Source organism: Scyliorhinus canicula, chromosome 16, assembly GCF_902713615.1.
Source record: "Scyliorhinus canicula chromosome 16, sScyCan1.1, whole genome shotgun sequence".
Lineage (NCBI taxonomy): Eukaryota > Metazoa > Chordata > Chondrichthyes > Carcharhiniformes > Scyliorhinidae > Scyliorhinus > Scyliorhinus canicula.
The window spans coordinates 1149023-1169628 of record NC_052161.1 but is presented as its reverse complement, the minus strand read 5'-3'; the positions used below and the strand labels follow the sequence as shown (position 1 = coordinate 1169628).

General features: G+C 45.9%; 2 protein-coding genes across 7 annotated transcripts in view; one reads left to right on the top strand and one right to left on the bottom strand.

Moving 5' to 3' along the window:
• Positions 1-5003, top strand: part of arhgap19 (Rho GTPase activating protein 19) — a gene marked incomplete at its 5' end in the record, with an annotated part of 31399 nt that extends 26396 nt beyond the window's left edge. The window contains one exon of the mRNA XM_038822190.1: positions 2876-5003. Coding sequence (XP_038678118.1) covers positions 2876-2932 — 57 coding nt within the window. The remainder of the gene's footprint in view (positions 1-2875) is intronic.
• LOC119950933 (cytosolic purine 5'-nucleotidase) overlaps positions 4737-20606 on the bottom strand; it is a 108258-nt gene continuing 92388 nt past the window's right edge. For all 6 annotated transcript variants that reach the window (XM_038773916.1, XM_038773917.1, XM_038773915.1 and 3 more), the window contains 5 exons: positions 20403-20573; positions 20038-20089; positions 19643-19703; positions 12892-13068; positions 4737-8309 (listed from right to left, as the gene is read on the bottom strand). In XM_038773916.1, coding sequence (XP_038629844.1) covers positions 8049-8309; positions 12892-13068; positions 19643-19703; positions 20038-20089; positions 20403-20573 — 722 coding nt within the window. In that variant the 3' untranslated portion in view covers positions 4737-8048. The remainder of the gene's footprint in view (positions 8310-12891; positions 13069-19642; positions 19704-20037; positions 20090-20402; positions 20574-20606) is intronic.

Sequence of the window (20606 nt, the reverse complement as noted above, 5' to 3'; positions counted from 1 at the left end):
TACCAGGATGGGAAAACCTAGTTAATCCATTGGAGTATGGAATATATTGCATGGAGTGGTTGTCGTAGAAAGCAATGCATCTTTGTCTTGAAAATCGGACCCAAAAATATAGAATGAGACAGCTCAGAAAGAGGCCATTCGCCCTGATTGAATCTGCTTCCGGAGCAGACGGTAAAATACTCTGCTCCAGAATGTAACAGTGGCCTTAGGTTTCATTGTTCTATCAGCACAGACATGATGGGCTGATTCTATTGTGTAAACTCTGCTCCATGGATGCAGCCTGTGCCTGAGGCAAGTGGATCACAGGATTCGTGATGTGTCACTGAACAGAAGTCCTGATTCTCTTATGGGGTCTGATTACTTGGAGTATTGAACCTCCATACATATTCTCCATCATGGGAGCGGGAACTGAGGTTGAGAAGTACTCAGGGGATGTCCTAACGATGATCTACATTTCCCCACTTTTCTCCATCTGTCACAATGGGTCTCTGGAGAAACTCTGTACTATTCTGAGTTAGTTGCAGAGTCAGTACATAGAACATACGATTGAGCTCAGTGGTCCAGAAGCTGGTAGTGAATGCTAACTCACTGAGCACTCCCTCAATGCAGTGTTGAGGGATTTTCCATTTCTCAGTCCACTGTTGTGGGTCTCCAGCCCCTGATGACAGGCCCAGGTCAGTTTTCTCTCACTTTTTAATGCCTTGTTAGCTTTAAAAATATTAGACGGCTTTCAAATTTTTGATGGGTCACACATCCCCAATCAAAACAACAGAACTCATTGCCCCTGAGCTCTTGCAAAACCAGATCCAAAGCTGCAAAGCTGACCAAAGTGTCTCAATGAAAAACCCAGATCTGAGTCAGCATTCATGTTGAGAGGGCTGGAATACAAGAACAGGGATGTGCTTCTGAGGCTGTATCAGGCTCTGGTCAGACCCCATTTGGAGTATTGTGAGCAGTTTTGGGCCCCGTATCTAAGGAAGGATGTGCTGGCCTTGGAAAAGGTCCAGAGGAAGTTCACAAGAATGATCCCTGGAATGAAGAGCTTGTCAGATGAGGAACGTTTGAGGACTCTGGGTCTGTACTCGTTGGAGTTTAGAAGGATGAGGTGTGAACTTATTGAAACTTACAGAATACTGCAAGGCCTGGATAGAGTGGACGTGGAGAAGATGTTTCCACTTGTAGGAAAAACTAGAACCAGAGGACACCATCTCAGACTAAAGGGACGATCCTTTAAAATAGAGATGAGTAATTTCTTCAGCCAGAGGGTGGTGAATCTGTGGAACTCTTTACCGCAGAAGGCTGTGGAGGGCAAATCACTGAGTGTCTTTAAGACAGAGATAGCTAGGTTCTTGAACCATAAGGGGTTATGGGGAGAAGGCAGGAGAATGGGGATGAGAAAGATATCAGCCATGATTGAATGGCGGAGCAGACTCGATGGGCCGAGTGGCCTAATTCTGCTCCTATGTCTTATGGTCTTATGAGGGCCTTCACAACGAAGGATAACCTGAGGAATGGCATTGGACACCCAAACTGAGGCCACAATAAAATTTGTCAGCGCACTCAACTGAGACAGGGGCCACAGCAAGTCCAAAACAGAGCAAGAAACAGGAAGAAGAAAAACATATCGGGCAGCACAAGTGGATAGCACTGGCTTCACAGCGCCAGGGTCTCAGGCTCGATTCCCTGCTGGGTCACTGTCTGTGCGGAGTCTGCACGTTCTCCCTGTGTCTGCGTGGGTTTCCTCCGGGTGGTCCGGTTTCCTCCCACAGTCCAAAGACGCGCAGGTTAGGTGGATTGGCCGTGATAAATTGCCATTAGTGTCCAAAAAGGTTAGGAGGGGTTATTGGGTTACAGGGATAGGGTGGAACTGAGGGCTTAATGTGGGTCGGTGCAGACTCGATGGGCCGAATAGCCGCCTTCTCCACTGTATGTTCATGTTCATATTGGAGCAAAATATTAAACTTCCTAAATGATTACATATTAAAATTTAACAATCCAGAGCATTGGTGAGGGAGTGCCACTCTGAGGCACAGTGCGGAGGGAGCGCCGTACTGTCAGAGGCACAATGGTGAGGGAGTGCCGCACTGTTGTAGGCACAGTGCTGAGTGAGTGCCGCACTGTTGTAGGCACAGTGCTGAGGGGGTGCCGCACTGTCAGAGGCACAGTACTGAGGGAGTGCCGCACTGTCAGAGGGTCAGTACTGAGGGAGTGCTGCACTGTCAGAGGGTCAGTGCTGAGGGAGTGCCGCACTGTCAGAGGGTCAGTACTGAGGGAGTGCTGCACTGTCAGAGGGTCAGTACTGAGGGAGTGCTGCACTGTCAGAGGGTCAGTACTGAGGGAGTGCCGCACTGTCAGAAGGTCAGTACTGAGGGAGTGCCGCACTGTGGGAGGGTCAGTACTGAGGGAGTGCTGCACTGTGGGAGGGTCAGTACTGAGGGAATGCCGCACTGTCAGAGGGTCAGTACTGAAGGAGTGCCGCACTGTCAGAGGGTCAGTACTGAGGGAGTGCCGCTCTGTCAGAGGCACAGTGCTGAGGGAGCGCTGCACTGTCAGAGGGTCAGTACTGAGGGAGTGCCGCACTGTCAGAGGGTCAGTACTGAGGGAGTGCCGCTCTGTCAGAGGGTCAGTACTGAGGGAGTGCCGCACTGTCAGAGGGTCAGTACTGAGGGAGTGCCGCACTGTCAGAGGGTCAGTACTGAGGGAGTGCCGCACTGTCAGAGGGTCAGTACTGAGGGAGTGCCGCACTGTCAGAGGGTCAGTACTGAGGGAGTGCCGCACTGTCAGAGGGTCAGTACTGAGGGAGTGCCGCACTGTCAGAGGCACAGTGCTGAGGGAGTGCTTCTGGCTGATGCATGTTTATCTTTTTGAAAAGCAGGAACCATTTGGAGTGAACCGAATTATCTCTGTTTCTACAAGGGAATCGGCCATGTAGTTCAACCTTCTTCAAAATCTCTCCGTAAAATGTGAAAGTGTGGAGATCTCCGAGAGCCATAAGAAAACCACTAATTGTGCTCACTGGAACTGAAATATTGGATGTTTAGAATGACTAGTAGCTTTAATATCCTGTGGTAAGACTGAACATGAACCTGTCTAATTTGTGATAATGCTGCCTCGTCTAACAGGGTGGCCAAGCTATGGATCTGGGTAAAGGGGAATCCTGGGCTATGTTTGGGTGCACATAACAAAAACAGGCTGGTCTTTGGGGTGGAGAGAGTAGGAATTGCAAGTAGCTGAAAGGTACTGAGTAGCTGTAAAAATGAAGCTGTAACTGGTTGGGCTTAAGCTGCTGACTTGAAATGAATTTATTTCAGTCAATTATTATTTTGTAATTACTTATGTCGGTATATCACAAATCATTCATCGTCATCAAACTCCAACAGGTCTAATAGATCCTTGGTCTGGAGGCTCAGCAAAGCGAGTCAGGGTAGAGGATTGGAGATTCAGTTTTTGGGCTGGCACATGTCAAAACGTAGGTGATGTTTGGTAACTGCCTCACCTCCATTTGTTTTTGTGTGTCTGAGCCACTCTGCATGCTGGAAACAGTTTTGCTATTTCAGTCCCTTAGTGTATTCCTATCATGTACTACTCGCTTCCTGGTTCTGTTTGTATCCCAGATACTCCAACAAGATCTAATAGTAACCTTTAGACGAGAGACCAAGAGTAACTCCTCTGCGGCCTCCAGCTCTGCCCAAGGTGAACTGCTGTCTAGAGATAAAATCATATTTGAGTCAGTGTCAGCCCATCAGGAGGAAGAACACAGTGGGGTTAAGAAAGAGGTGAAGCTGAATGCACAGGAGGTGAAGGGTCATTGGTTATGTGGATAAAAGCATTAAACAGACAAAATCCCATTTATTTAATTTTTTTTTTTCTTGCTGATCTTTCACAGCTTTTATAAGTTTACATTCGTTCTAATTCTAACTAATTCCTTGCTTTTTTTAATAGTGTGTCCGTTACTGACACTATCATTTAAACCCTGTTATATGTGACGTTTACTACTGCAACTAACTGTCAGACTGTAGGTCGGACCTCCAGTTTCACAGCAGCAAGTGAATGATGATCCTGTACCCTGTCACTCTTACTAGATATGGTACAGGGAGCTGCATCGCTTGCTTACCCGTGTCCTGCTGTGCTTAGAGCAGGTGAGGAGCTTGCAGGCTTTGCTATGTTGGCTGCTGATCGATACAATGTGTTGATGACGGCTGGACTGATTTTCCAAACATTTTCTGGTAACAGTTGAGATTAAGGCTGTGAAATCTCTATGGTTTGAGAATAAGTGCTAAATACCCCACCCATTTCCAAAAATCTTAACAAATTATTGAGTCTTCAGTAACTGAAGTGAATGTCTTAAAATCTTTTTTTAATATTGCTGTCCATGTATTTATGTAATGTATAATATATAATGTTTTATAGTTTTGCTAGTTTTGTTATTATGCAAACCATACATATATTACCTCACCAAGTTGTTTCTCACATGTGGTTTCTAGATTAGGAGTCCTACAATCTTTCTCTCCTTTCCTGAGCAGAGGGATAAGTCCTGGTAATGTGCCCCACCCCACCTTCCAATGCTCTGTCGTGCTCCTATTCCACCCTCCCAGCATTACAGGGGTAAGGAGTGCGTGTGAAAAATGCTGACAGTTCACACAGCTGTTGTAGAACAAGTTCTTTTACACCCAACCTGATGATATTCATTCCAGAACTGAGTATCCTGCTTGCATTTTCTAATAATAATTGCAATCAATGTTTCATCCTTTTATTTTACAAACAGGATTTAGGAACAATATACATTTTACAGTTGAACAGAAAGGTTTTTTATTGAGTCCTCAGTTTGTGCATCTATAGTGTGTGCTGGACCTGGACTATAACTCAGGATAAACCACACCTGCCCCACCCAAATAATTCCAAGTACACACTTTATTTTTCATAAAATCTATTTTCCAAGTTTTAAAAAATCAGTGAAGCTCATGTTTTGCTGAATGAGACGGAGCAGTCATACTGCCAGGACTGAGTGAATTTACAGCACAGACACAGGTAAACTGGAGCGGTGAAGGATTCTGATGTTGGGAATTAAGTTCCTTCCTCAGGTGGAATTCCACCGCTGGTCAAACGCCTTCTGTTGTCTGGCACTACTACCAAGGCTTTAAGCAATAGTGAGCAAATGCCTACTTCTTCCCAGCCACATTCTGTAACAATATCTGCGATTGGTAAGGTAAAACCTGGATTGGCACACCTGTAAAATTCACCAGCCAAGACCTGCCTTGCCTGATAAACGTTGATGCTGCCGCGAATTGATAAAGATATTTTTTGCTCAAATGAAATTATTGATGTATGGATAACTGAAAGCTCTCCAGACAGACAAAGGGCGGCAGCAGGTCCAACTGTAGCAAAACAAATTATTCAGTCAGAGATTTAAAAACATGAAATCTTGGGCGGGATTCTCCCCTACCCGGCGAGGCAGGGGGGTCCTGGAGTGGCGCCAACAGCGTCGGGCCTCCCCAAAGGGGCGGAATTCTCTGTGCCGGAGTGGTTGGCGCCAAAACCGGCACCAACGGCCTTTGACGCCCGCCAGCCGGCATTGGGGCTGGCCGAAAGGCATTCGCCGGTTTGTCTGCTGACGTCCCCACCAGCACATGCGCAATAGGGGGGGTTCTCTTCCACGGCGGAAGAAAAATGGTGCCCGCCGATCGCGGGCCTGGCCACCTGGCCACCACCAGAGGTGGTTTAAACCACAGCGGCGAGTCTTCGGGCCAGAGAATCGCCGCAGGGTGCTCGCTGATCGGCGCGATTCCCACCCCCGCCAATTCCCAGGTGGCGGACAATTCCAGCCACGGCAGGGGCGGGATTTTCACCGGTCCCGGGCGATTCTCCGACCCTGCGGGGGGTCGAAGAATTTTGCCCCAGGAGACAACATAATTATCTCCAACTAATGGCAGAAAATGTGTGGACTGAAATAAGGCAACATACTCAGGTTCTTAAGGAAAACAGGACCGCCTGTTCTAGAGTTCACACTGCACCTTCCAGGCAAAGTGGTTATTTCAGAGGTAATCAAAGCTGGCAGCTGAGCTGAAGGAATGATCCAAACCACATGTCGCATGAACATGATCAACTGGATAGCTGGACTCGGACAAAGGGGAATGTGGGATGTTCCCCAGGCCCTGCGCCCAAAGAAAATGAATACTGTCTCATAAACACTAGTTTTAAGAAACAATTAAAAGTGAAAGTAATATTAAATATATAAAATAACCCAACTCTGCCACTAGTCACTATTCTTGGTCATTTATGCACTCAATCCCCCAACATCATTAAAACAACAGTTTGCTCCACATCGCATCAGACTGATTAAAATGAGCAGTCTCCTGCTCGACTGCTGCTTTGCCAGAAGTTCAAGCATCCAGGCAATTGAAGGAAGGGAACTTCCATAGAATCCTTACAGTGCAAAAGAAGACGTTCATCCTATCGCGTGTGCACCAACCCTCTGAAAGAGCACCTTAACCAGGTTCCTGCCATATCTACAAACCCACTTAACCCACACACATCCTTGGACACTGAGGGACAATTTATCATGACCAATCCACCTAACCTGCACATATTTGGACTGTGGAGAAAACTGCAAACTCCACACAGATACCCACGGTTGGAATTGAACCCAGGTCCCTGGTGCTGTGATACAGCAGTGCTAACCACTGTGCCACCAGGTGACTTGCCTTTTTTTTCCTAAGTGGTAGAGGGCATGGGTTAGGAAGCTGCTACTAAAGGAGGCTTGGGGAGTTACAAAGTGCATCGAGTAGAGTTACTGTTGCCATAATGCACTAGTGAAGGGACTAAGTAGTTAAGATGGTGGCTAGGATACCAATTAAGCAAACTTTGTCCTGGATGGTGTCAGATTAAATGTACTTTATGCTCATATCAAACACTCCCTGGGCAATTACAACCCAATCAAACATGATTTTTTTTCAACTAAGAGAAATAGCTAGTTCAACATCTGATCAGTCCTTGAACCAAGCCATTGTTGGAAGTGTCCCTGAAGAGGAAGCTGCAGTCTGGTTCCTCATATTCAGCTCCCATCTCATTCAGAGATAATGGGCAAGATTCTTTGTCCCGCCACACCAGATGTCTGCTGCAGCGTGCTCCCGGGATTCTCCGACTCGCCAGCTGGCCAATGGGGTTTCCCATTGTGGGCAGCCCCAAACCATCGGGAAATCCCCAGGCTGCCGGCATTACGGAGAATCCCGACAGCAGAGAATCCAGCCTAGAGCTGTCAAGATACCAAATGGGAAATGTAAGTTGCAAAAAGTAGGAACAATAACATTGGGTGAGGGATTTCATAAAGAATTAGGCGTCACAACTCTTGTTGCTTTGTATTGAAGATTCAGGTAACAAGACATACAAGCATCCACCGCCCACTCACTTTTTGTACAACAGGCAGCCTCACCATTGCCTCATGTTTCAACCCCTTTCTAACTCTGCCTCCACAGCAACTTCTGTAGTCCAGGGTCAGCAGAATCGAGTTTGTGCTTTGATGAAAATTAATGTATAAATTCCTCGAATTGAGGTCCGAGCACCCAAACTGTAATAAAAATATAAGAGTAAAGCACATCAGAACCAAAGGACGGATCGATGGAAAAACCCAGGTTAGGAGGAGCTGGAAGCATGTTGCTAGTGCTGTCAGATTCTCAGGCTGTGCTAAGACAAAAGCTGAGAAATCACAGGCTGAATTCTGCAATTGCTTCACTTTCAAAGAACTATCATTAGTGAAACATCCAACACCATCACAGATGTATCACTTTATTCAGCTCAGTCTTCAATGTCCATAATTTCTTGTATTCAATGCAACTTCTGATTTGTGATTAAAATCATTTGCATAAGTCACACAAAAAAAATTTGTTTCACAAATTTACAGGACTGAGCCAAATAGAGTCCCTCGGAATCTGTTGAGTATTTCACAATAGTCTCTCCACTCTGAACCAGATCACTAATCTTCAATCTTACATACTTTAAACCGTTTCTCACTTCCATGGATAGGGGCAGGATCAGGGAGTTTCATTTTCTTTTTATTCTTCCTCTTCCTCCTCCTCCTCCTCCTCCTCCTCTTCTTCATCATCATCTTCATCATGGCAGTGCGTAATTTCTTGTGGAGTTTGTGGGAAAAGGTTTGGGGGTTTGATCTCGCTGACTGACCGGGTCAGATGGTGTCGTTTGTACTCAGTGTCTTTAATATCCATAGAGCTCGTTGAGCGGTTGCGAGTTGCCATTGGAGACTCAACATCATTGATGTCAACATGGCTGTGCTCCACGGTGGACTCATGAGGCATCTGAAGAACAAAGAACAGTTCAGGGAACAGAGCCAAGAGCACAGGAGGGAAGAGATAAATGCATCTAAATAGTGAAATAGAAAGCACGGAGAGAAAGTGTAATAGAAAGGTAGGGACAAAAAATAAGGTCAGGTACAGTGCAATGTGCAAACCAAGGGCAAAGATAGAAGAAACAAACAAGAAAGCAAAAATTGGGTCAGGAGGAAGAAAAAGGAAAAAAGATTGAAGTGTGAGCAACCTTTGAACAGAGACCTCTGGTTTGCATTTCATTTTTTTTTAAATTTAGAGTACCCAAATCATTTTTTCCCAATTAAACTCAAGCCCCCTGTTAATAAACGCTAACACACTATAGGCCTTCTTCACGGCTCTATCCACTTGAACGGCAACGTTCAGAGAACTGTGGACATGAACCTCAAGATCTCTCTGTTCCTCCACATTCCTCAGAACCCTGCCGTTGACCCTGTAATCCGCATTCAAATTTTTCCTACCAAAATGAATCACCTCGAACTTCTCAGGGTTAAACTCCATCTGCCATTTTTCAGCCCAGCTCTGCATCCTATCAATGTCTCTTTGCAGCTGACAAAAGCCCTCCATCTCATCCACTACTCCACCAACCTTGGTGTCATCAGCAAATTTACTGACCCACCCTTCAATCCCCTCCTGCAAGTCATTGATAAAAATCACAAATAGCAGAGGACCCAGCACTGATCCCTGTGGTACACCGCTGGTAACTAGTCTCCAGTCTGAAAATTTTCCATCCACCACCACCCTCTGTCTTCTATGTGATAGCCAGTTACTTATCCAATTGGCCAAATTTCCCTCTCTCCCACACCTCCTTACTTTCATCTTGAGCCGACCATGGGGAACCGTATCAAACGCCTTACTAAAATCCATGTATACGTCATCAACTGCTCTACCTTCATCTACACACTTAGTTACCTCCTCAAATTTGTGAGGCAAGACATACCCTTCACATATCTGTGTTGACGATCCCGGATTAAGCTGCATTTTTCCAAATGGTCATAAATCCTATCCTTCAGGACCTTTTCAATTAACATACCGACCACCGAAGTAAGACTAACCAGCCTATAATTACCAGGGTCATTCCTATTCCCTTTCTTGAACAGAGGAACAACATTCGCCACTATCCCCATGGACAGTGAGGACCCAAAGATCAACGCCAAACTGTGCTTTAAAGTTTTGTAGTTTAGGCAGATGAACCCACACTTTATGGCAGTGTTCTTCAAAGTCAGGGGCGCGACCCGCGGGCGGGTGTCGGGAGGGTCGCGGAGCTGTTGTCTGCGGCGCTCCTGACCGCGCAAATCCCCGCGCAACAGCCGGCTTTTAATAACGCCCGTTGCAAGGGGCCGTGAACATGTTAAAACAATTTGGCCGCATTGATCATCGTATGTGCAATGCGGCCGATTTTTAAAAACATGTTTGGAGAATGCACATGCGCGACAATAATCGGGCACGCATGCGCAGTGCGGCCGCTATTTTTTTTAAACAGTTGCAACTTTTTGGTTTACAGGTTCTGTAGTGGTTTTCATTCATTTATGTTATTCATTTAATTTTTTTTACAAGTGCCGGGGGGGGGGGTTTAATTCAATTATTTTACTCATTTTAGTTTTTTACTTTTGCACAAGTTCGGGGGGGGGGGGTTTATTTGATAAAAATTTACAGGAAAAATATCCAGAACTTTGGACAGATGGAAACTCCATACTTTCCGACACAGGAAGGCTTCACCTTCATCCAACAGGTTCCATTGGAGGAGCGTGTACGAGGGCCAAAGGGACCCAAAACCATTTCCTCCATTTTTGGCAGCAGCACACTAGGTGAGAGAAAATGGTGGGTCGCGAAGGTCGGCCAGGTTGGGTCCCGACGGTCGGCAAAAATGGTTCCCCGGAAAAAAAGTTTGAAGAACACTGCTTTATGGCATCCACCTTGGTTGGCTGGTTGTCAGTGGATTGGCCAGGGACAATATCCTGCCTGATAAACAGACAGCGATTGGTTCTTGCCAGGTGAGGTTTTTTTCGGAGAGAACCCAGTAGAAGTCATTGGACCCTCAAGATGGAAGCAGCTCTCCCTCTCTGAAGGCAGAAGCTTCTGGAGCCTAAAAGAAGCCGACTCTCTCCCTCTCGAATGCTGGCTGCCTGATATTTCTGTGAGTCTACAGTGAAAACTGGTTTGAAAACGGGGCTGGTTTAGCTCACTGGGCTAAATCGCTGGCTTTGAAAGCAGGCCAGCAGCACGGTTTGATTCCTGTACCAGCCTCCCCGGACAGGCGCCGGAATGTGGCGACTAGGGGCTTTTCACAGTAACTTCATTGAAGCCTACTCGTGACAATAAGCAATTTTCATTTCATATATATATATATATATATAAAAATAAAGGGTGGGCGAGTTAAGGGGGGGGTTAGAGATTAGATAGTAGTTATCCAGTTGTATTTGTTGCCTCTTTAATTATAGTTACTGTTAGACAAAAGGGTGGAGGCCACTCAGCAAGCAGCAATAAGGGCCGACAATTATGAGCTGATCCATTAATTTAAACCTTTTTTCTGGTCACCCCCATAATTCTGAAAAGGAAAGGAAGTAGAAGAGTGAAAGGAAGGCACTAGCCAAGGTAGGGAATGAATAGCTGGGAATGCTCCGCGATCTCTTCCTCAGTCCTGGAAGTTACTGAGGGTGGAGAGGACACTCAAGGCCAGGGTGTTACCATCGCAATAAAGTGGGACATGTTTGTTTAGCATGTTGGAAGTTGCAAGGAAAGCCCATGGGACTTGTTGGGATTCATAAGGAGGATTCTGCAAAGGGAACAAAAAGGTGGAGAATACTACAGGGAAGAATAGCTCTAGCTAGAACTGGGACACCCAAGATAAACACTGCTGTGGTAGCAGCTGTGATGATTGAAAGATGCAGGGTTTTTGTCTAAGGGGAACATCACACCATTTTCATTGAATGATGCAGCCAATTCCATAACTATCGAGGGACACAGGTGCCACGCATACTCTTACTGGAGAGGGATTTGATTTTCCCTCCAGAGAGTTCAATTAAAGAGAAGGTATTAGTGCAGAGGATAAGTGGAGCTTTTATCCCTATTGCATTGCACAAGTACAATTGAAGTTTGATTTGTCAGATCCAGCAGTTCTCGGCTAAGAAGTTACCTGTGAATGGATAGACTTGCTTTTGGGAAACAATTTGGCAGAGTGAAGATTGTAGCTTCATCTATGATTACGGAGAGTCGAGGTAAGATACGGAAACAGAATAGTTACAGGGACAGTTTCCAGATATCTTTCCATCATGTGTGGTGGCCGGGGCCATGGCTAAACCGTGTTCACCACCAGGGATTAAGATCACACCACAATCAGATGGTAGAGTAGCTGAAACTATCCTCGAGACTTAGGATAATTCTGAGGAAATGTTTGGTTGGTCTTAATTAATTTGAGGCACAGGAGACAGACCCAGAGATACATGGATTAGCACAGTCAGCTCTTACAGCTGTGGCAGCTGAGAGGGTTCCAGACAGCTCTTACCATAGAACAGTACAGCACAGAACAGGCCCTTCGGCCCTCGATGTTGTGCCGAGCAATGATCACCCTACTCAAACCCACATATCCACCCTATACCCGTAACCCAACAACCCCCCACCTCCTTTAACCTTACTTTTTAGGACGCTACGGGCAATTTAGCATGGCCAATCCACCTAACCCGCACATCTTTGGACTGTGGGAGGAAACCGGAGCACCCGGAGGAAACCCACGCACACACGGGGAGGACGTGCAGACTCCGCACAGACAGTGACCCAGCCGGGAATCGCACCTGGGACCCTGGAGCTGTGAAGCATTTATGCTAACCACCATGCTACCGTGCTGCCCCTAACATTCACACCGAAGTACCAATGAGGAAGTGGAGATACCTCCATAGAACTGCGAACGAGGAATGGACGGTTGTCCATCTGATAGTGGTACTGCCCAAATATCGTAGGGAAATATTGCAGGTAGCTTGCCGACACCAATGGCCGGACATATGGAAATTCGGAAAACTCAGTCAACAGGCATTTTCCTGGCCAGGGCTGCGTAAGGATGTTGTGCAATTCTGTAGAACTGGTCAGGTAATAGGTAAACCTCAACATGGGATTCAACCCACGCCTTTAATATCCATATCAGTATTTCAAGAACCATTTATTTGTTTATTGGTAGATTGCGTTGGAACATTGCCTAAAACGAAGGCAAGGTATCAGTACATTCTTAACACCATGGATATGACCACCCGATTTCCCAAAGCTATTTCTTTGAGAATAATTACAGCTAAGGTAGTGGTGGAAAAGGTGAGTTGGCTACGGCCTACCCCTTAGACAGTCTGACCAGGGTTCTTGTGTCTAAAATTTTACAGGGCATAATCGTAGTTTAGGTATCAAGGAACTGACCACCTAGCATCCATCTGAAAGCCTGGACTGAAACTAACTGGAAGACGTCATTCTGAATCAGAACAGTAGGTAACCTGTGTTTTGTAAATGGGACAAGTCGCAAGGGAAAAGCAAACCAAGTTGTTTAAATTTCTGATCAGATCTCATATGTACTCACCAAGACATGGGCAGCTCGGAAGAGGTAACTGAAGGGATAGTACAGGAGATTGATGAAGGAGGCTGCATACAGATCGGCGTAACGCATCACCTGACTGGCAAAGAGTGTCTGACGGGAGCCACTACGAAACAAGCTCCCCATCATCCCATAACACATGTCCATGTCGTGAGTGACTTTCTACAAGTAAGAAGAACACAGCAAGGGTGAAAAAATAATCAGGAAAGTCAACCTTAAATTCGTCAATCTTCGTGCCAATTGATCTCTCAAAATTCCATTCAGGGCAACGAGTATTTCTTGACAAATAGTCAGATTCAAACAACAATTCATTCAAAATTAAATTATGAAAATAAACTAGTGTAAGACAATCTTGAGGATAGCACAGTGGTTTACACTGTTGCTTCACAGCTCCAGGGTCCCGGGTTCGATTCCCGGCTTGGGCCACTGCCTATGCGGAGTCTGCACGTTCTCCCCGTGTCTGCGTGGGTTTCCTCCGGGTGCTCCGGTTTCCTCCCACAAGTCCCGAAAGACGTGCTTGTTTGGCGAATTGGACATTCTGAATCCTCCCTCTGTGTACCTGAACAGGCGCCGGAATGTGGCGACTAGGGGCTTTTCACAGTAACTTCATTGCAGTGTTAATGTTAGCCTACTTGTGACAATAATAAAGATTATTATTATAATAATGAAGAGCTTGTGATAAGAGGGAGAGAGAGAGGGCATTGGAAATGACGAGGGAGTAGGAAATCGACAAGCTGAGAGCAGGAGGTCAAGAGGATTGTCAGAAGGAGAAAGGTCAGTGTGTGAGATGAATAGGTTTTTATGGAGATTGTATTATATATATATATATATCTGTTACAGTAATGTAATTAAAAGCAAGTATTATTTCACATTTTCAAACTTTTTACAATTTACAGCAGTATCAAAACCCACCCAACACATGAAACTCCCCCACCCGCACCTCCCCCTCCCACTCCCCCCAACCCCTCCCTCAGCAGTCAACGGCAACAAACTCTCCAAAATGCAGAATGAATAAACCCTAACTATTGTAGAACCCATCACTCGCACCCCTCCTTAGAGCAAATTTCAAGGTCTCCACAGCTAAAACCTCCAGCCAGGCACAGGGTGGAGAATCTGACCTTCACCCCAACAAGACCCGACTGGGAGCAATTAGCAAGCCGATATCTAAAACGTCTGTCCCTGTCTGCAACTCCGGCCGGTCCAACACCCCGAATATGGTTCTAGGCGACCGAGCTCCACATTCACATGTAAAACCCCCTAAATGGTGCTGAAATCCGTCCTCAAAAACCTTTCCATCTTCGGGCAGGTCCAAAACATGAATATGGTTCACAGGGCCCCTCCCACACCACTCATACATCCTCCACCCCCTCAAACAGCCAGCTCATCCTGAACTTTGTACGGTGCGTCCTGTACACTACCTTCAGCTGTATTGCAAGCTGCCTGTCAGCATGGTATGGCAACTGCTTGGCCCAAGACCGCAAGAAACTTCAGAGAGTCGTGAACACAGCCCAGTCCATCAAACAAACCTGCCTCCCATCCATTGACTCCATCTATACCTCTTGCTGCCTGGGGAAAGCGGGCAGCATAATCAAGGACCCTTCCCACTCGGCTTACTCACTCTTCCAACCTCTTCCATCAGGCAAGAGATACAGAAGTCTGAGAACACGCACAAAGTGATTCAAAAACAGCTTCTTCCCCGCTATTACCAGACTCCTAAATGACCCTCTTATGGACTAACCTGATTCCCAATGCCGGTATTTATGTAGTTACATTGTATATCTTGTGTTGCCCTATTATGTATTTTCTTTCATTCCCTTTTCTTCCCATGTACTGAATGATCTGTTTTTCTGCTCGCAGAAAAATACTTTTCACTGTATCTCGGTACACGTGACAATAAACAAAACCGAATACAAATCAGCCCCAGTCTCACACAGGAAGTCAAGGCATTTACTCGCCACAGCAGCTCACACCACAGACCCTCCTCCAGCACCCCCGCCCAACGGGCTCTTACTCCCACTTAGCCTTAACCACCTCCATTGACATCCTTCTCCAAAATCCCCCCGTAAATCACCAATACAATCCCCACCCCCCCAACAGCCAAGAGGCGGGCGCGGTCAGGACGCGCTTCCTCACAAAGCACTGCATCTGCATGTACCGGAAACGCTCTCCCACTCCAACCCAAACTTCGCATTCAGCTCCTCCAAGCTCGCAAACCGCCTCCCAAACACAGATCCTTCATCTCCCTGAATCCCCTCACTGGAGTCTCACATCCATCCTTTTCAGCACAAACCCATGATTTCCCCTGATCGGCATTCTCCCCCCACGCCCCCTAACCCTGCTCCCAGTCTAAAATGCTGCCGAAACTGACTCCAGACCCTCAACGTGGCCACTGGACTCACCGAATACGTCCCCAGTGCCATCGGGAGAAGAGCCATTTCCAACACCAGCAATCCCGACCCCCTACTTGAGCCCATCTCCATGGTTTAGTACACTGAGCTAAATCGCTGGCTTTTAAAGCAGACCAAGGCAGGCCAGCAGCACGGTTCGATTCCCGTACCAGCCTCCCCGAACAGGCGCCGGAATGTGGCGACTAGGGGCTTTTCACAGTAACTTCATTGAAGCCTCCTCGTGGATTTTCATTTTCATTTCATCCTCACCCACAAAGCCAGCACCTCCGATTCTATCCCCGAATCTTCTCTGAACCTAATCTATGGAATTCCTTGCCCAGTGAAGCAGTTGAGGCTCCTTCATTAAATGTTTTTAAGATAAAGATAGATAGTATTTTGAAGAATAAAGGGATTAAGGGTTATGGTGTTCGGGCCGGAAAGTGGAGCTGAGTCCACAAAAGATCAGCCATGATCTCATTGAATGGCGGAGCAGGCTCGAGGGGCCAGATGGCCTACTCCTGCTCCTAGATCTTATGTTATGCATTCGCCGCCCAGTAATAATACATCAAATTCATTAGGTCTAACACCCCCCCCCCGGCTGCCGTCCCCTCTGCAGTATCGCCTTCCTTACCCTATCGACCTTTCCTGCCCAGACATACAAAGAGATCAGCCTATCCACCTCCTTGACTGGTTTAACAAAGGGGGTGGTTTAGCACAGTGGGCTAAACATTTGATTTGTAATGCAGAACAAGGCCAGCAGTGCGGGTTCAATTCCCGTACCAGCCTCCCCGAACAGGCGGCGGAATGTGGCGACTAGGGGCTTTTCACAGTAACTTCATTGAAGCCTACTTGTGACAATAAGCAATTATTATTATTATTGAAAACTGCCTTAGGCATAAAGACCGCAGGCACTAAAACAAGAATCATGGCAAAATGTTAATCTTCACTGTCTGTACCCGGCCCGCCAACAGAGAGATTATACCACCTCAACAAATCAGCCTTCACCCTGCAATATTTTTTAAAATCCCAGTTTAACATATAGACAGGCGATGTGTCTGCAAAAGATATAATTAAGATGTCGGAAAAGTGAGATAATCATTCATACCAACCGTGTACTTGTTTACAAAGAGATACCTAATGGAACCCTTCTTATTATTGCTGGACATTCCCTGGAGTGTAGACAATTTGGGACAGTGTGTTCAGACTTAGGTAAACAGGTCATGGGATCGGAATGGGATAATGATGTTGTAATTGATGGGAGGAGCCAAGTCTGTCTGTAGTTTGATATAGGTTTGGCAGTCTGTTAGGAGTTTAAGTTGCATAGCAGTTTTTGCCAAATGCTGCTAGGTTGGGCAGCAGCCTGACAAGACAGAAGTATTTTCAGGCTGTCCCTGAAAAGGTCTCTCCCTCTCTCCAACCAGTCTTTTCAAGAAATCTCTACAATAGTACAGCAAGTATCCCTGTGTTCGCTAACTTGATTTACCAGTGGCTTTTGACCTGCTTAGTTTAATTGGAAATAGAGAAGTTATAAGTTTGTAGTTCAAGTGTTTCCAGGTTTCTTTAAAAGAACTGTTTAACTGTTAATTGTGAAGCTATATTTTCTGTGATGTTAATATAGTTAATGTGCTAATAGTAAAGTTTGTTCTAATACAAAAGATTCCGATTTGTCAGTAGAGTCACTCCTCGGGGAAGTATCTTTTCCTCAGGTTTACAAATTAAGAAAAATTGTTGGGGTTTTGTCCGTTTTCATAATACAAATTAAGGTCTGGTAACAAAAATCTGGAAGCTCTTTACCAGGATTAAAAGGATAATTCTCAGTGTATTTGGGATTATTGAATTTAAAGACGGTGGGTGTAACTAGTGCTTTCTTTCAGGTATTGCATTCAGTCAGTTTAAATAAGGAGTGACTGGTACAATGGTTCTTTCATTGGCTAAAAGTTTCTTGGGTGTGGAGGAGATCACTCGGAGTGGTTTACGAACGATGCTTAAAACAAAGCGTTTGGATTTGCCGGTTAGGCTGCAGTTAGCGTTACCTGTAGAGGAGAGGAAGGTAGATAATTACAGCAATAGTTCAGCATTTAAATTTAGAAATGCTGCCAGAGATGCAGTCTGAATCATTGGAATTAGCTAAAATTCAATTACAAATAAAACTGGTGCAACAGGATAAAGAAATTAGACATATTGAATTGGCATTAAAAGGAAAGAGAGAGACTGGCAACAGCAAAACAAAATGAAAGACAGAATGTGGCAATGCCAGCAAGGAAAAAAGAGAGAGAATTTGAACTTCGGAAACTGGAACTGCAAAGACAGTATCAGCTTAAAATGGTGGCGATAAAGACTGAAGTTGAGGACAATCTGAAGAAAGGGTTAACCCCGCCTCTGGTGGGGATATGTTGAACTATATTGAAGACCTGCCAAGGTTTGATTTTAATCTAATTTAAGAAAGTAGCTAAACAATTGAAGTGGGTCAAAGCCATTTGGGTATTGCTGGTTCAAACAAGTTAGTAGCTGGAGCGAGTGAAGTGTCTGCCTGGCTAACAGGGCATCAAGGAATTATAATGAGGTGAGAAAAGCCATCATAAGTGCATATGGAATAGTGACAGAAGCCCGCAGACAGATGTTCAGAAATCTGAGAGAGCTAGCTAGAGAGAGAGAGAGGGCTAGCTAGAGAGAGCTAGCTAGAGAGAGAGAGCTAGCTAGAGAGAGAGCTAGCTAGAGAGAGAGAGAGAGAGCTAGCTAGAGAGAGAGAGAGCTAGCTAGAGAGAGAGAGCTAGCTAGAGAGAGAGAGAGCTAGCTAGAGAGAGAGCTAGCTAGAGAGAGAGAGAGCTAGCTAGAGAGAGAGAGAGCTAGCTAGAGAGAGAGCTAGCTAGAGAGAGAGCTAGCTAGAGAGAGAGCTAGCTAGAGAGAGCTAGCTAGAGAGAGAGAGAGAGCTAGCTAGAGAGAGCTAGCTAGAGAGAGAGAGCTAGCTAGAGAGAGAGCGCTAGCTAGAGAGAGAGCGCTAGCTAGAGAGAGAGAGAGCTAGCTAGAGAGAGAGAGAGCTAGCTAGAGAGAGAGAGCTAGCTAGAGAGAGAGAGCTAGCTAGAGAGAGAGCTAGCTAGAGAGAGAGATAGCTAGAGAGAGCGAGCTAGCTAGAGAGAGAGAGAGAGCTAGCTAGAGAGAGAGAGAGAGCTAGCTAGAGAGAGAGAGCTAGCTAGAGGGAGCTAGCTTGAGAGAAAGCTAGCTAGAGAGAGAGAGAGAGCTAGCTAGAGACAGCTAGCTAGAGAGAGAGAGAGAGAGAGCGAGCTAGCTAGAGAGTGAGCTAGCTAGCGAGAGCGAGCTAGCTAGAGAGAGCTAGCTAGCGAGAGAGCTAGCTGGAGAGAGCGAGCTAGCTAGAGAGAGCTAGCTAGAGAGAGCTAGCTAGAGCGAGAGAGCTAGCTAGAGAGAGAGAGCTAGCTAGAGAGAGAGAGAGCTAGCTAGAGAGAGAGAGCGAGCTAGAGAGAGCTAGATAGAGAGAGCTAGTTAGAGAGAGCTAGCTAGAGAGAGAGAGAGCTAGCTAGAGAGCTAGTTAGAGAGAGCGAGCTAGCTAGAGAGAGAGCGAGCTAGCTAGAGAGAGAGAGAGCTAGTTAGAGAGAGTGAGCTAGCTAGAGAGAGTGAGCTAGCTAGAGAGAGCTAGCTTGAGAGAGAGCGAGCTTGAGAGAGAGAGCGAGCTTGAGAGAGAGCGAGCTAGAGAGAGAGAGAGCGAGCTAGAGAGAGAGAGAGCGAGCTAGAGAGAGAGAGCGAGCTAGAGAGAGCTAGCTAGAGAGAGAGAGCTAGCTAGAGAGAGTGAGCTAGCTAGAGAGCGAGCTAGCGAGAAAGAGAGAGAGCAAGCTAGGGAGAGAGAGAGAGCAAGCTAGGGAGAGAGAGAGAGCAAGCTAGAGAGAGAGCTAGCTAGAGAGGGAGCGAACTAGCTAGAGAGCGAGCTAGCTGGCAAGAGCAAGCTAGCTAGAGAGAGCGATCTAGCTAGAGAGAGAGAGCTAGCTAGAGAGAGAGAGCTAGCTAGAGAGAGAGAGCTAGCTAGAGAGAGCTAGTTAGAGCGAGCTAGCTAGAGAGAGAGCTAGATAGAGAGAGAGAGAGCTAGCTAGAGAGAGAGAGAGAGCGCTAGCTAGAGAGAGAGAGCTAGCTAGATAGAGAGAGAGCTAGTTCTAAAGCGAAAGAGTGAGACTGATGACCTTGTACCATTCGCAAAAGACTTTATTTACGGGTAAGTATTGAGGATGCAAATTATACTCCAGGTCTTTGGGAATTTATGGACCCATAGCTTACCTCTCAAAGCATTTTACTAATCTGAGAACTGCTATTGAAACAAACAGCGTAGATGGTTTGTGTCTCACCTTGATCCGCCTCTGAATGGCACTGATATCTGGTCGCTCGTTACTGCTGCTATCCAGGTGCCTGACAGAGGGAACAAACAAAAATGAGCAAGTTGATAAAGAGGTAACATATAATTATATAATTCTGAGTAAGAAATTCTAATAGCAAAAAGTCAGAATGATCCATACAAATCCTAGGAATGACTTTCAGACAAGAACCTAAACAAAGTATCCATTTAATTAACATTCACAAGCCAATCAAATGTCAGCTATCCTGCAATCATTTTATGTAACTAATCATTTTCATAGTTAATACAAAGCTAATGAGCTGATTAAACAGTTTTCATTAATCCGCTTCAATTACATTCTCACTCTGCCCTTTTTGCTCATTACTCCAATATCTTGTTGATACTCACTTGTACAATTCAGCCAGAAACACATCCAAACTCTGCAGCTCCTCAAACAAAGCTAGAAAAGAAAGGAAAGTAATTTTGCTTAAAACATACAGACTGCCGTGGCAAGGGAATGTGCGGGAGGGGCACACAGTCAGCAAACCTTTCTAACCCGTCAGATACTGCTCTTTTGGCATCCAAATATCAGTCTAGGTGAGGTGTGAGAGGGAGATCAGTGCCCTTACACCAAAATGGGCTCACTGGCCCAATATAAACGAAAACCGTAACAGACACTGGATTGGGGGAAAGCCTCCAGGCATCTGGTTCCCACAAAACATCTAAGGAGCTGTAAACAACAGTTAATAATCATCAGTCTGCTGCTCTCTTACTGCTCTTGTCGGTCCAGACATGCAGCTCTTGTGCAAGTTCGGGGATAACCAGGAACGTTCTCCAGCCTTGCCGCTTCTTTGATTTTAGGATGTCACCGAAGATGTGGTCGCCAATGTACAAAATGTCTTTGCCTTTTGCTCCCAACAGGTCGCCCATTATATCAGAGGATCCTGAAAAACAGCCCCCAAAATCATGTGGCTTCC